The following is a 15689-nucleotide window of genomic DNA, read 5'->3' on the forward strand; positions in this document are numbered from 1 at the left end:
TAGATAGTGTCAGAATTTAGTTAATTGCTTAGTTGTGCTGGACACACACACACACACACACACACACACACAAAATAGACATATATATAGCTGATGTGATATACTCTGTTTTTAAATTAGGCTATCCCTGTGGCATTCTATTCTTTTTATTTATTTTTAAATGCCTGTGAGCCACCAAACTGAGTTCACTATCACCATTGTGACTTGCATTTTGAAAACCTTTTAGAGAATGAGAAACACACAGATTCTTCATGTGAGCGGTAGACCTGGGTGGGAATCCTTGACTTAGTTTTTATTTAAAAGTGACCTTGGGCAAGACTCCTTTGCACCTTAGGTCTCTATTGTAAAAGAAGACTTACTGTATCCGTATCAGAGTGTGGTTGTGGTGATTTGAGAAAAGGAATGAAAGTACTCAGTACAGAGAAGACTTGATAAATGGTATTTATGGCTGGCTCTTTTTTTTTTTTTTAAGATTTTATTTATTTATTCATGAGAGACACACAGAGAGAGGTAGAGACACAGGCAGAGGGAGAAGCAGGCTCCATGCAGGGAGCCTGATGTGGGACTCGATCCCGGGACTCCAGGATCACGCTCTGGGCCGAAGGCAGGCACTAAACCGCTGAGCCACCCAGGTGTCCCAAATGGCTGGCTCTTTAATATCTATTTTGTAGGGATTAAAACAGGTAATGTATGTAAAGCACCCAGGCACAATGACCTTCAGTAATTGCTGGGCACTTTGTACATGCTTGTGTATATTAGAGACCCCTTATTTCCCACTAGCTGGGAGGTGTTAGCCGAGTCACTTAGGCTCCCTGGGCATTTATTTTCTTCTGTATAAAGTAAGGGAGATATGTAAATTGGCTATGAACCATCCCTCTGCTTATAATATCAAATACCAACATAGGTGCTATTGCTTCTGCTTTTAAGATGAAATCTAAATTGTAGCCAGATTACTTTTAGGGAAAAAATTTTTTTTCTTTTTTTCTTTTTTAGGGAAAAAATTTAAATTAAGCTTCCTGAAAGCCCTAGAAGGAAGACTACATATTTACATAAATGCTTGGTTTTTTCAAATACTGTTTTTTTTGTTCCTTTTATTTTAAATAATGAACCAAGAAAATTGACCACAGACCAAATGACCAATTGCTGCTATATTTTTTGTTAGAGAGTCCCTAGGAGCCTTGCTGAATTATACAATGATGCTTTTTTATATATTTTTTATCCATTTTTAAAATGTATCTATTTCAGAGAAAGAAAGAACGCACATTTGCCAGGGGAGGAAAGAGGGACAAACTGACTCTGCCCTTTGCACAGAGCAGTCACAGGGCTCAATCTCAATTTCAATCTCATGACCCTGAGATCACGACCTGAGATGAAACCAAGAGTTGGGCGCTTAACCAACTGAGCCACCCAGGTGCCCCTAAAATGATGCTTTTTTAAAGCAGAGCAAAAAGTCTCTGTGAAATCATATCCTGTTTCCCTTCAATCAACCCTGACTTAGAATTGCCTCTAGGGCATCTCACAGAGTAGATTTTCTCAGCCAACTGGTGATTTAAAAGGGAATCAACCGGTAAGCCACACTATTGGAGAGCCAATCCAGTGCAAATGCTCCTCCCCATTTATGTGCATTTTATGCTGAAGAAAAAAGATGACAGCGATAGCAGGCAGCTGCCAACTGCTCTGGACGCAACGTACTCCATGTACCCCCATTTCTACCCCAGCCTCTTCCCAGTTTCAAAGTGACATCAACCCACATACAGGTTCTCTAGAAGCACCTTGAATGATGACTTCCTATGTCTTCTCAACAAATACATAATCTAATTATTTTCGATTCCCCCATATTTTGAAGAAAGATGTGTTTCAAAATTGAGAAAACAGCCTAAGTGCCTAGCTTGAAGGAATCTTGTTTAAAAACTTTATTTCAAAAAAAAAAATAAAAAAATAAAAAAATAAAAACTTTATTTCAGGGGAACCAGGGTGGCTCAGTCAGTTGGGTGACTGACTCTTGGTTTTAGCTTTTTTTTAATGGCAAATATTTCCAGAAGGGTTAAGGAGCTATCAGTCACTCATCATCCATGCAGTGCTATAAACTAGCTCATTCAGATATTCTCGCACATCTAGTCCAGATCAGCTATATTGGGTTGGGTCTTCCAAGAGGGAGGATAGAGAAGAAGGTTTTAGCACATGTTATAGACTAAAACCCTTTGGAGGAGAAGGGCAGGCTTGAGAAGACAGGCATGAGTAGTCCTGAGGCTTTAGGGAAAGGTCTCAAATGCAAACTTTTCCTATTCAAAATTTTTCCAGGATCTCTTTTCTCTAAAACCTTGAAATCCCCAGCCAGTATTGGTAGTAATTAGTTCAATGATCTCATTGGTTACATTGGTTTTTAAAGGCTGGACTAATATTCTAAACACTGTTTATAATATTTTGTTTGTGGGAAAAGTGTCCTCTTTAAAAACTGTAACATTGTTTTAACAGTGATTTACAAGTCTGTAGTTCTGTTTAGAGTATTAGAAATTAAGGGGCACCTGGGTGGCTCAGTCGTTTAAGCAGCTGCCTTCAGCTCAAGTCATGATCCCAGGGTCCTGGGATGGAGCCCTGCATCAGGCTCCCCGTTTAATGGGCAGCCTATTTCTCCCTTTCCCCACTGCTCATGCTTGCTCTCTCTCTCAATAAATAAATAAATAAATAAATAAATAAATAAATAAATAAATAAATAAATTCTTTTGAAAAAAATAATAAAATATTAGAAATTGAGAAACATGTTGCAAGATACCTTTCTCCCATTCCCAACCCAAGAAAATGTGAAAGAAATAAGTGTGCTGGAATGCCTGGGTGGCTCAATGGTTGAGTGTTGCCTTCAGCTCAGGGCGTGGTCCCAGAGACCCATGAGTCCCACGTCAGGCTCCACTGGAGGAGCCTGCTTCTCCCTCTGTCTATGTCTCTGCCTCTCTCTGTGTCTCTCATGAATAAATAAAGTCTTAAAAAAAAAAAAGAAAGAAGTGTGCCAAGGACATTGAAAAGAAGTGGCCCACATATCTAGAATTTTCTCAAGCTATTTGATTTCATGTGATTTTAACTTCAATGCATAAATGACAATGTAACTTAATTCTTATGTCTATAAATTCTAACTCACAAATAAAATCACAAGTTTGATAAATACTTCATTAGATAAATTTTGGTCCCTAACCTATTTCACAAATAATTTCCACATAACCTCAAGGTCAATTGGCTGACTCTCATTATTGGGGTGTGGGGAGGGTGGCTACAGCTCATAGAAAGAGAGGATGTGGGTTGCTGTCCTAGATCTATAAAACCCTACAAATGTTGGATTTGGTCTTCATCAGTCCTCACTCTTTACTGTTTCTCCTGAGTGCTCTATATTAGCCAACAAATTCATCCAATGAGGAATCCAAGATGGAAACTTCAAGTGTCTTCAGTATCTTCTTTCCCTATTAAATATTTTCCCTTTCTTTTCTGCTTTGATCTTTATTCATCATTCATCACACTTTCTTGATAGTCTAGTTTATTCTAGACAACTGGGGAGAACATCAGGATGGATGGGTATAAACTCTACCCATCTCCCTTTTCCTGTCATTATTAGGCTCTTAATACTGGAGTCACATCCAGACTGTGACACCTGCTGGCAGCTGGTCCATCTGCCTGCCTTCTTCTAGTCTACTCTTCATTGTATACCAGAGTCATCTTTCTAATACATAAGTGCCTTTCCTAGCAACAACTCCTAACCAAAGCTTTCAGCAACCTACCTCTCTGGCTTTCTCAAACCATTTCCAGAATAGCCTATGCCCCTTCAGACTTTTGAGACTTTATACACTTCCCCATCTTGACTGCCCTTCTCTGTCTTATCCCTTTCAAAGTAGTATTTATTTTGCAAAGTTAAGTTCAAATGCCATCTCCTTTATAAAAAATATCCCAAATATCTTTGTTATGAACTGTTCCCTCTTCTGCCTCCTACCATGCTTTATTCCTTCTACCGGCAGTATGTCATTCTTCTCTACATTATAAATTATTTGAAATATGTTGTTTCCCTCATGAAACTTGTAAGTTTCCTGAGTTTAGACCCCATGTTAGAATTATTTCCATATGACCCATAGCAATTGCCTTAATATATATTAAATGGAGCTGAATAAGACATCTAGATTGGACCAACCGAACATTTTAGTCATCTCAGTTTTTTATTGGTAAAATAGCAAAGTCAACAGTGGTCTTAACTGTTACTCTCTCCTTTTTCATATAGCTCCCTCAATGAAAGTACATTTTCATAGATGAATAGAATCACACCCTTACTTCACTAAATTCTGGAGTCTATATTAGCCTAAGAGATCCATCCACCTCTCCTTTATCCCAAGTCTTTATGACCTATGAAAATATAGCCTCTTGACCAGTGTGACCAAAAATGCAATCATTATACCACCTGTATTCTAGTTACCAAATTAAAACTTTTAAATTTAAAAGTTAAAAATTCAGATTCCTGGACCATATTCTAGCCCTCCTGAATCAGGATCTCTGAGGGTAGAGCTTGAGAATCTCCGTTATTAATAAGCTTCTTGGGGCTGCAATACATAGGAAACCTTGACAATCTTGGTTCTAGAGATTCTTCAGAAAGCTTAGTTGGGAGTTGCCTCAAAGATTTGGTGGATTCTCTGAATGATCAGACTTCAAGCATCATAGAGGGTGAACACTGAAATGTGCTTATAGTTTATACAGCTCTCCCACTGAGAATCAGAAAGATAAATGAAAGCTTTGGGGATTCAAAGGAGTGAGAAAGCAAGGAACTGAGTTTGGGCCTGATCTATTATCATTTAGCAAAATAGTATATATTCAAGATTAGGAGAAGTTACTCAGTTTAAGACCTGAATATGACCTTCCTTCAGCTACTTTTCATATTTTATACAGAACATTCTATCTATAAACATGGGATTATTATTTTTTTTAAATTTTTTTTATAAACATGGGATTAAATGGGAAACTAAAATTACCAACAATCTGCTATATGTGAGGCATCATGCTAAGTACTTCCCATATATTTCTCATTTTAAAAATTTTGCTATTTTTTATTTAATATTATTATTATTGAAGTCATATAGTTCTCATTTAATCAACCACCTGTAAAGTTGCTTTAGCCCCATTTTGCAGAAGTGGAAACTTAGAGCATGAGAGATTAAATAAACTGGTAGTTAGGTAGATTAAGCAACTAATGGACTATAGGTAAATGGATTAAGTTAAATAAGAAAACTGTTGGATTAAAGAAACTACAAGTTTCAAATCCCAGGTCCACCATTTACTGGTTGAGTGACCCTTAGGGAAACGCACTTAACTTCTCAGAGTCTCAACAGCATCACAGATAAAATGAGGGAAACATCATCTTCCTCATCATCTTCTTCAAGGCCCTAAGGATTTGTCATGAAAAGGGTATATATAGCATGATGTCTGGGCCTCATCGGTGTTAACAACTCTTCTCTCACCTCCCTAATCTATAGCCTGTAGCCTTGGCTTTTTTTTTTCTTTAATTTTTATGAAGGAGGCTGTTGGCAGCCTCAAAGGGCCTCTGCTACTGTAAGCCACTTTAACAGGTACGCAGAAACAGCTTGTTGGTGCTCAAAGCCAGTAGCTCTACCTTTAACCTGAGGGTTCACATTCATGAAAAAGGAATTTTCATCACCCTTTGGCTTCTTTCCAGCTCTGAAGAAGCTATGATATGAGCGGCCAGGGAAAGCAAGCTCCTGTGAGTCATGCTTTCAGCTTCCAGCTGATGACGTAAAGCACCTGAACTAGCCACATCACCACAGCCAGCAACCACAGAGAATCTCCTCCACTGCTAGGCTTTCCCAGACCACGTCAGTGAGTCTAACACATGGCTGCACAGCTGCCAGATGGCCCAGACAGCTTGCCAAGTTTAGTTGAAGTTCCTTCCAACAAGTAAAGCAAGGATTACACTACCTGAGAAGATGGAATGCCGTTTTTGGAAATGAGTTCTCTGATGATGACAACTTCATACCATGATTTTGTTGAAGTATTAGTGACTCTAGTGGCATCATGAGTGGTTTTGGTTTTTGGCTTTTGTTTGTTTGTTTGTTTTGTCTGTGAGCATTTATCCAAGGAGGGCAAGGTGAGCCATTTTTCACAATGTTTTGATTTGCGCTATGGTTTCATTTCATCTTTGTGATCTAGGCCTAAGGTCAAGGATGTCAGAATTGTCATCAGAGTTAGACGTTATGTTTCTGGTCATCTGTCTTGGACAGGGGCCACAAAACACAAGCAGCAGTGATCGTTCTTGGTGTTAGTCAACCTCCTTGTCCCCCTTGTAATAAACTATGAATCACACAGACATGACTCTTTTTTCTAACGTTTCTTTTATTTTACTAGTTTTCTTATATATTTTGGGATGATGGTTTCCCTGGTTAAACTGCCTCCCTTGTCAAATGCTAATTGCATTTATTGGTCGTGAATCAATTTTTAACTCTACAATTTAGGGATTTCATTCATATATCCTCTTCCTTTCTACTCACAGTCAGTCATAACTATATGGATTCTGCTCACACTTCTCATAGCCTTGGTGTTTAGAAGTAGAAGTCTGAGCAGCCTCTGTTTGCCAAATTGAGGAAGTCTGGCAGACTGTTCCTACCCTGCTTCCTCCACTGCCTTGACTATTAAAATACATGTTGTTGCAGGAAAAGCCCTTTACTAAATACACAAACAAGGGAACAATAAGGAAAAATAAAAACAAAAGCCCAGGACAATTGTAACATTGGCTTGCGCCAACTTACCAGTACCTGTGCTATTGGTGATCTGCCTATGAGGGAGCCAGCATCCTAGCAGGATGGGCTTGGAGCCTGAATTAAATAAGCAGCATGGCCAAAAAAGAAGAAACCAAAAGTCTGGTGGTCAGAACTTCTTGGATTCTACTCAACATTTTCCAACCCTATAGGCCTCTGATTCTTCCCCTGCTCTAGTTCCTGCATTGTCTATTCTTACCAACATACAAAATTGGAGTAAATAATAAATGTAGCTTATGGAAAAATTTGTCTTAAATACCTTAAAGTCCTGAGACTTTTCCCTGAGAAAAGGTGCTTTATGCTTACTGACTATAGTTCCTTTTTTTTCTCAACAAATAAAACAGCAGCACTCGTTTTTATTGTTCACAATTATTGAAATAATTCGCTCGAATTTGGAGTCTTTTATTATGAGAACCTCCACATACACACAATTCCCACGGCATCTTTATAGAGTAGACCATAAATATATTGTCTAAAGATGAGCAAAGAAAATCAGAGAGCTATGAGATAAGTTCAAATCACATTGTGGGTGAATAGTAACAGCATGGAAGTTCAGGGGCTGGACATGTGCTTCAGTGCACTTGACACAGCTCTTACCTCCAAAGATGAGATTCTCTGAGGTCAAGGGTACACATCAGGGTAGGGTGATGCTCAGTTTTGAAAATGATCACAGTTAAACCTGTTTTATGTCACTCAATAATTCCACAGACTCCATGGATGTCAAGTCTGGCAAAATTTCATTACATATGCCCATTTCAAACTTTTTTTTTTTTAAAGATTTTATTTATTTACATGATAGAGCATGAGCAAGGGGGACAGGTAAAGGAAGAAGGAGGAGTAGACTCCCCACTGATCAGGGAGCCTGACATAGGGCTCAATGCTAGGACCCCAGGATCATGACCTGAGCCAAAGGCAGATGCTTAACCAACTGAGCCACCCAGGCACCTGCTATTTACTCTTTTAAATGGCTGATCATGATTGTGTGAAACTGAAGTTTGTTACTTAACTCTGGAAAGCACAGTAAAGCAATTTCTCCAACCACAGGAGATTCTGAAATAGCTGCAGCAATTCCCTCATCTGCCTAAACTATAAACGGATGACTAAACAGACAAAAGAATTGCAGGTTTCTCTCTCTAAGAGTAGTCTGCTGGGAACTCCACTTCCCACATGGTTTCTGTCTTGAGGAAGAAAAGTCTGAGACCTGCTCTCTGCCTGACTCTGTGATGGTTGGTGGAAGACATGTGGGGTCCTCTATTCAGACACACTGGGCACAGATGGTGTATCCAAACTGTTGCTAAAGCGCATGTGACTCATGCTCTACTGGCTTCTGCTTTCGGAACCATTCCATCAGCCAGATACTCAATTTTTAGTGAGGCAGGGGCAAAAGGGCCCTTTCTAGGACTGCTTTTGCAGCGACATATTTTTTATTTGAGTCTTGAAATATAATGTTACTTTACAATTATACAGTGCTTGGCAATTTTCAAGTTTCCATTTGCTGCTCAAAATTAGTTTCAGATGATAGCTGTTGTTATCCCCATTTTTATAGAGGAGAAATGGAGGCTTAAAGTGGCTTATGTGGCTTCAATGCGGGTCTGCCTAATTCCAAAGCTTATGTTTTTCTTTTAACCTTTATTTTGAAATATTATGGATTCACATAAGGTTGCAAAGAAACATAGAGGGAAATTTCATGCACCCTTCCCCCAACTTCCTCTAATATTAATATTTTACACAGCTAGAGCATAATATTAAAACCAAGAAAGTGATGTGAATACAATCTACAGAGTTTATTCAGAGCTCACCACTTAGGCATGTGTGTGTGTGTGTGCATGTGTGTGTGTGTGTGTGTGTAGCTCTATGCAATTCAGTCAGGTTTTTTGTACATAAACCACACATTGTTCTACCAATTTTAAATATGAAGTCAGATTATAGGAATGCACAAAATGACTTTTCCTTCAATAACATAATATCTACCAACAATTACATCCATGACCATAACCAGTTTTTCTTTCTTTTTTTTTTTTTTTTTTTTAGATTTTACTTATTCATTCATGAGATACACAGAGCGAGGCAGAGACACAGGCAGAGGGAGAAGCAGGCTCCCTGCAGGGAGCTTGACCCGGAATTCCAACGCAGGACCCCGGGATCACGACCTGAGCCAAAGGCAGATGCTCAACCACTGAGCCACCCAGACGTCCCACCAAATTAATTTTTCTAGTTGCAATTAAGAAGAAAGAAAAGGGGATCCCTGGGTGGCGCAGCGGTTTGGCGCCTGCCTTTGGCCCAGGGCGCGATCCTGGAGACCCGGGATCGAATCCCACGTCAGGCTCCTGGTGCATGGAGCCTGCTTCTCCCTCTGCCTGTGTCTCTGCCTCTCTCTCTCTCTCTCTCTCTGTCTCTCATGAATGAATAAATAAAATCTTTAAAAAAAAAAGAAGAAAGAAAAGGAAGAAATCCTATAAACCTCAGCTCTTGAGAGCAGTAGTCTAGAAGTGTGATAGGTATGGAGAGGGTAATAACTCTCCCATACCTCTCTCAAATAAACTTCATTTATTGGTAAGTATGGCAACAATACTCTCTCATGTCAGAATTTTCTATCTATAAAAGAAAAAGGTGGTCCTACCTTGACTTCAAATTTAGTCTCATCATCTTCCTTTTCTAATGTCCCTGTATAAGTTTCCTCAGATGTTCTCTGAAGAGGAGCTAGAGAGATAAAGAAAACATGCCATTAATTTGGCAACTCAGCTTATAAATAACCCAGAGTGTGTGTGCCCTGGCTTGGATGAGCACTTGGACTGGGTTGGGCTTAACAAAGCTTAATTGAGCTGCTGTGGTGATTTCCGAGGTGGGAGATGAAATTGGAGGGGAAGGAGAGATGCAGAAAAAAAATAGCCCTTGACCCCAGGCGTTTAACATTTGATCCAGAGACAAAAGTCACACAGACCACTACAAAAAAACACCAAACTACAACAAATCAGTAAATGTAATGTGGTTAAAACAAGAGAATTTCCATCATTCCCATTTTTAAGGCTCAGCAAAAAGGTCACTTTTCTTCATGAAGTCTTCCTTGACATTCAAACTTCATGGATTCTTTTCTGTACTGCTGTTTTAGCATTTATCTTTGTACCATATAATACTGCAGTTGATGTTGCTCTTGGATTAGAAAACCAGATTCAATTCTAGATACCACATTTATTGGACATATATATATTTTATACTATACAAGTAATTTGTCCTTATTACAGACAACCTAAAAAATGCTAAAATCTTACCACTTAAACACAACCATTTCCTTAAAGAGTTCTCTTCCTCTTTCTCTCTCCACATACACACACCCATGAAACCCATCCCCCCACACACTCACATAATCATACTATGATATACAAGAGAATGTCTATGCCAGCCCCAGCCAGGAATTGTTGCTAATCTAACAGTTGGATTATGGAACCACATATATTAGTGGATGAGACAACTATGTAAAGAATGAATTAGCTGAGTCAAGATGGAACTGGGCTGTCTTGCTCTTGCTCTCTTCCCTGTCTGTCACCCTCCCTTCCTTTCCGCAGAGCTCATAGGACACCTGGGAGATATCCTCTCTTTAGGCATTTGGCTTTAAGAATGGGACTTGGGGAAGTGAAGCCCTGGTTAGGCCCTGAGGCTTTCTAACCCAGCATTATCAGAGGGCTGCATTCGGCATGATTGCTGCGAGGCTAATAAGTAATTTCTACATTCCAAAATGCCATCCACCTAATGCCCCCAATATATCACACTGATTCTTATCTGTGATGAACTGTGGCCTCCAGAGATTCCTCCCAACCTTCAGGTTCTGTGAGTCAACTGGAATCAGCTGGGGCTTCCTATGGAATTTTTTCATTGATACTATTGCAATCTGTAGTGAAATACACTGTTTGCTGTTCTTGGTATATGACCACTGAAGCTACTTCATAACAATGAACAATCCTTTGAGCTCCTCACTCTCTGCAGGATCCCTTTAAACTGAGTGATTGCAGGCATAATAACTGGATGCTAGAAGTGCATACATTATAATTGGCAACACCCACGACTGAGAAGCACCACCCTTCCCACTGTAAGTACAACAGAGAAGTTGAAGGCAGGGGCAAGGAGCCACATTGCCAGCATTTGAGTCTTGCTCTTTCATGTACAAGACTCATTATTATCAGAGTAATCTCTGTGCTTTAGTTTCTTCATCGGTAAAGTGTGGAATAATGAGAAAGCCTCTAGTATAGGATTGTTATGAGGCTTAATGAGTTAATATATGCAGTGTTTAGATCATGGTAAACAGTACATTTTAGCTATTATAGCCACAAAAGAATTTTTCACATTCTTTATAAATGTTAGGTTAATGCTGTACCCAAGGCACCCAGCTAACGAGAGTCAGAGCCAAGATTCCAGCTCCCTAATGCTACTTGCGCTGTGAAATATAATGGTTTGTCCTGGAACAGACTCAGTTACTAAGGAGGAATCAGATAAATGTGTTTGAAAATCTTGTTAGTGACTTGCCTGAATCCACACTCAGCAGTTACTATCCAAAGCAAAAGTGCAGAATTGTTCTGCAAAATGAGCAAGATGTCTGGCCAAAGACAATGATACCCATTCAGACACGACAAAGATCTACTTATGCTAGAAGGGTCATTATCCATGATGAGATATTGTATTTGAAAAAAAATGAGAAACAAGCTATTATTCCAGCTTTATTTACTTGTAACAAACATATATCCCTTAAAACAATGACAGAGGAAAAAAATCACAGAAATGAACACAATTTAGTTTTGGAAAGGATCTCTAAATGAGAACTTAGGAGAACCAGGTCCTATCTCTAGCCATCCTATCTCTGTGTGTGAATGTCTGTTTGTATGTGTGAGCAGGATGTGTGCATAAGTGTATTGAGTGTGTGTGTGTGTGTGTGTGTGCACATAGAAAATTCAAAAAAGAAATGCACTAAACTATTATCAAAGCTTGATTCTAAAAAGTGGAATGTGTAATGGGAGACAGGGGACTGTCAACCATATGAAATGGAGAATTACCAAAAGACTCCATAATTTTCAGATAAATAAAAACCAAAAGAATTTGTTTCCAACAGATCTACACAACAAGAAATGCATAGGAAGTTCTTTCCCCTAAAGAGAATGACACAAAGTGATGATTCAGATCTACAATAAGGAATAAAAAGAATACTGGAAATGACTGAATAAGGGAGTAGATGTAAAAGACTATTTATATAAAACAAAAAAAATACTGAGTTATATCTGAGCATATATCTGAGAAAAGCAATGCAAAGAGGTATGCTAAAAAGCCAATAAGGGATTAAAACAGAACACTAAAAAAATTGCTAACCCAAAAGAAGGTAGGAAAGGAGGAACAGAAAGAGGAAAATGAGAAAATAAATAACAAGTAACAAAATTGTAGCCCTAAATCCAACTATATCAATAATCACATTGTAAGTAAATGGACAAAATACTCCAATCAGAAGGTAGAGGTTAACAGACTGTATTAAAAAGTCAAGCCCCCCCCCCAAAAAAAGTCAAGGCCCAATTATATGCTGCTTACAAGAGATACACTTTTAAAACAATAGAAGAATGGAAAAAATATATTATGCAAATACTAAGCATAAGAAAGCTGGAGTGCTATATTAATAGCAGACAAAATAGACTTCAGGACAAAGAGTATTACTAAATATAAGGAGAGAAGAAGAGATGTTTCCTAATTATAAAAGAGCCAGTGTATCTGGAAGACATAACAATTATGAACATATATGTGCTTAATAACAGAGTTTCAAATAACAGAGTAACAAATAACATATATAACATATCCAAGAGCAGTTTATCCCAGGAATATAAAATTGTTTTAACATTTGAAAATAAATCATGTAATCCACCATATTAACAAATAAAGGAGAAAATTATATGATCATTTCAATATACGCACCATGAAGAGCATGTGAAAGTCAACAATCATTCTTGATGAAAACTCTCCTCAAACTAGGAAGAGAAGGGAACTTTCTCAACCTGATAAAAGGTGTCTGTGAAAAACTTACTGTTAATATCATACTTTAAGGTAGAAAAGGAACTCTTTGCCTTAACATTGTGAAAAGGATAAAGATGTCTGCTCTCACCACTTCTATTCAACACTGTACTGGAGGTCTCAACATTATAATAAGGCAAGGGGGGAAAAAGCATAAAGATCGAAACAGAAAGATGACCTGATTATATTTTATTCAAAAATATATTCCTATTGATAGTTAAATATGGTAAATCATATTTACTATACAGTTAAAAAAAACATGAAATATCTAAGATCTCTACACTCAAACCAGTATAGTATACTGCCAAATACCATATCACTTCACTCATGTGAAATTTAAGAAAGAAAAAAATGAGCAAAGGGATAAAAGAGAGAGGCAAACCAAGTAACACACTCAAACTACAGAGAATAAACTGATGATCACCAGAGGGGAGGTATGGGGATGGGGTGGGGGGAGCGGGGTGCGCAGCTGGGTTGAACAGGTGATGGGGATTAAGAAGTGTACTTGTCCTGATGAGCACTGGGTGAAGTATGGAAGTGTCCAATCACTATCTCGTACACCTGAAACTAATATTACACTGTATGTTAACTAACTGGAACTTAAATAAAAACTCAAAAAAAGAGCAAACAAAAACCAAAACCAAAAAATAACTATAGTGCCAAGTATATATCCCAGGACCCTGGGATCGAGGCCCACGTTGGGCTCCCTGCTCAGCAAAAAGCCTTGCTTTTCCCTCTTTTCCCCACTCATGCTCTCTCTCACTATCTCTGTCTCTCTCTCTCAAATAAATAAAGTCTTTCAAGATCTAAATAAATGAAGATTTATAACATCTATGGATTGAAACTCAATATTGGTATGATAACAGTTTTCCCCAAATTGACCTAAAAATTCAGTTCAACCTCCATCATAATGTCAGCAGAAATTGAAAAGTGATTCTAAAATTTATATGGAAATGAAAAGGACCTAAAATAGTCAAAATAATCTGGAAAAAAACACATATGACTTATACTACCCGATCTCAAGGCTTACTAATAAGCTATTGTAATCAAGACCATACAAGACTGGTGTAAGGACCTATCTACTGTTTTATCTTTACAAAGAACCAACTTTACACTGGACTGCTAATAGAATCTTGTGAGCATTTTAAAGGTCCTTAGTGGAGTCTATTTCATGCTGATGTTATTTGCACATTTATATTATTCATCTTCTAGACTGTGAGCATCTCCTTGTACACAGGCACTCAATTTTACCTAACTCTATAAAGTCTGCAATGCCTGTACTATCCATATCTTTACTTTATTTTAAATAATATTTGTGAAAACACCTACAGTCTCAACCCTAATAAGCATTATGAAACATAAGAACACAAAGCTTCCTTCCCCAAATAACCTACCCAAGGTGAAGGGCTGGCTGGTTTTTGGTGACATCCATTTTGGGGAGGACTCAGGATGAGGGGCCACAGGTTGCACTGGGCGAGTCTGTCTGGCAGCCAGTTTCATCAAACTCATTTGCCTCTTGTGAAATATTTCCTGTACATCGCACAGCTTCTGCAGTACTTCCTGGGCTTTGGCCTACAGGAACAAAAGGAAAACATGACCAGGTCACTCTGAACAGGGCCTGAGGACATGAAGCATTCTCTTACTCCCATCTTCCCCTCCTCCCCCAGCCTCACTTCCTTCAGGTGACCCTTCCATCCATATGCATGTCCTGGCACAATTCACCCTGCACCAGAATTGTGATTCTGAGAGTTTGCATCTCTCAACTGATGGATAATGATCATATCCTTTCCTTTTCAGTACTGTATCTCCTTGCCTAGAACACTGCCTAGCACAGAGCGGTGCTCAGTAAATATATATTGAGCAGATAAATGTTCACGAAGTCATGTCCATTAATAGTAATAGAGGATGCCACAGACTATGAATAAAGAACATCAGGCTACTTTACAAAACAGGAGGATTTCAAAATAAGAGGTGTGCCCTGAATAAAGGTTCTGTTGCAGAAAACAGTTTAAGGGTTCTGGAGGAAAGAGTTGCCTACATCCTGAGGCATGATTCAGGGAACCCCAAATACCCAAGGGTAAACATTTAAATTTTATTCTGTGAGACCCCCTTCCCTATACATAAGTAGTAAAGAAGTAAACTGAAAAAATACCAAGGGAAAGATGAAATTCACAGACATTCCCCTAACTGATCATATGTTCTAAGGCAGAGATTTAAGAGATAAGAAATAAGCCCTGTAGGGGCATCTGAGAGGCTTAGTCTGTTGAGCATCTGCCTTTGGCTCAGGCCCTGATTCCAGGACCCTGAGATGGAGCCCCATGTTGGGCTCCCAGCTCAGGGAAAAGCCTGCTTCTCCCTCTCCTCCCCACTTACTCACTACCTCTGTCTCTCTCAAATAAATAAATAAAATCTTAAAAAAAATAAAGCAAAGCAAAACAAAACAAAACAAAAAATCTCTGAGTTTCGCCAAAGCCTAAATTCAGCTGAATATGTTTCTTCTGTCCTTGCTTCCAGCATGACATCCCTATATCTCTATTGGGTCAAGGGAAGTGGGTAGTCTTTTCTTTGTCATGCCAACTCTGATGGATGTCAGACATCTCACATTTAACATCCGTCTCCTGGATTTTAGCCACCAAAGAAAGGATCCAAAATTAGAAGAGCTCAACCACCACAAGCCATATAGGGTGCTCTGAGGTTGCCTAATTCTGAAAGTACAGGCTCAGCAACTAGAGGTTGCCACATTTTGCAACTAGAAAAGTATACTTGTCTTTTTTATGATGGGCCATCTTCTGAGGGAAAGAGCCAATTGCCCTGAGGGAGAAATATCATGTCAGTTATGGGATAACTGTTCCTCTA

General features: G+C 38.7%; 1 protein-coding gene across 1 annotated transcript in view; it reads right to left on the bottom strand.

Moving 5' to 3' along the window:
* Positions 1-15689, bottom strand: part of MCF2L2 (MCF.2 cell line derived transforming sequence-like 2) — a 237482-nt gene that overhangs the window by 93724 nt on the left and 128069 nt on the right. Inside the window, exons 13-14 of the mRNA XM_055307990.1 lie at positions 14228-14405; positions 9415-9494 (exon numbers count right to left, since the gene is read on the bottom strand). Coding sequence (XP_055163965.1) covers positions 9415-9494; positions 14228-14405 — 258 coding nt within the window. The remainder of the gene's footprint in view (positions 1-9414; positions 9495-14227; positions 14406-15689) is intronic.

This window comes from Nyctereutes procyonoides, unplaced genomic scaffold (genome assembly GCF_905146905.1).
Source record: "Nyctereutes procyonoides isolate TBG_1078 unplaced genomic scaffold, NYPRO_anot_genome, whole genome shotgun sequence".
In the NCBI taxonomy this organism is placed as follows: domain Eukaryota; kingdom Metazoa; phylum Chordata; class Mammalia; order Carnivora; family Canidae; genus Nyctereutes; species Nyctereutes procyonoides.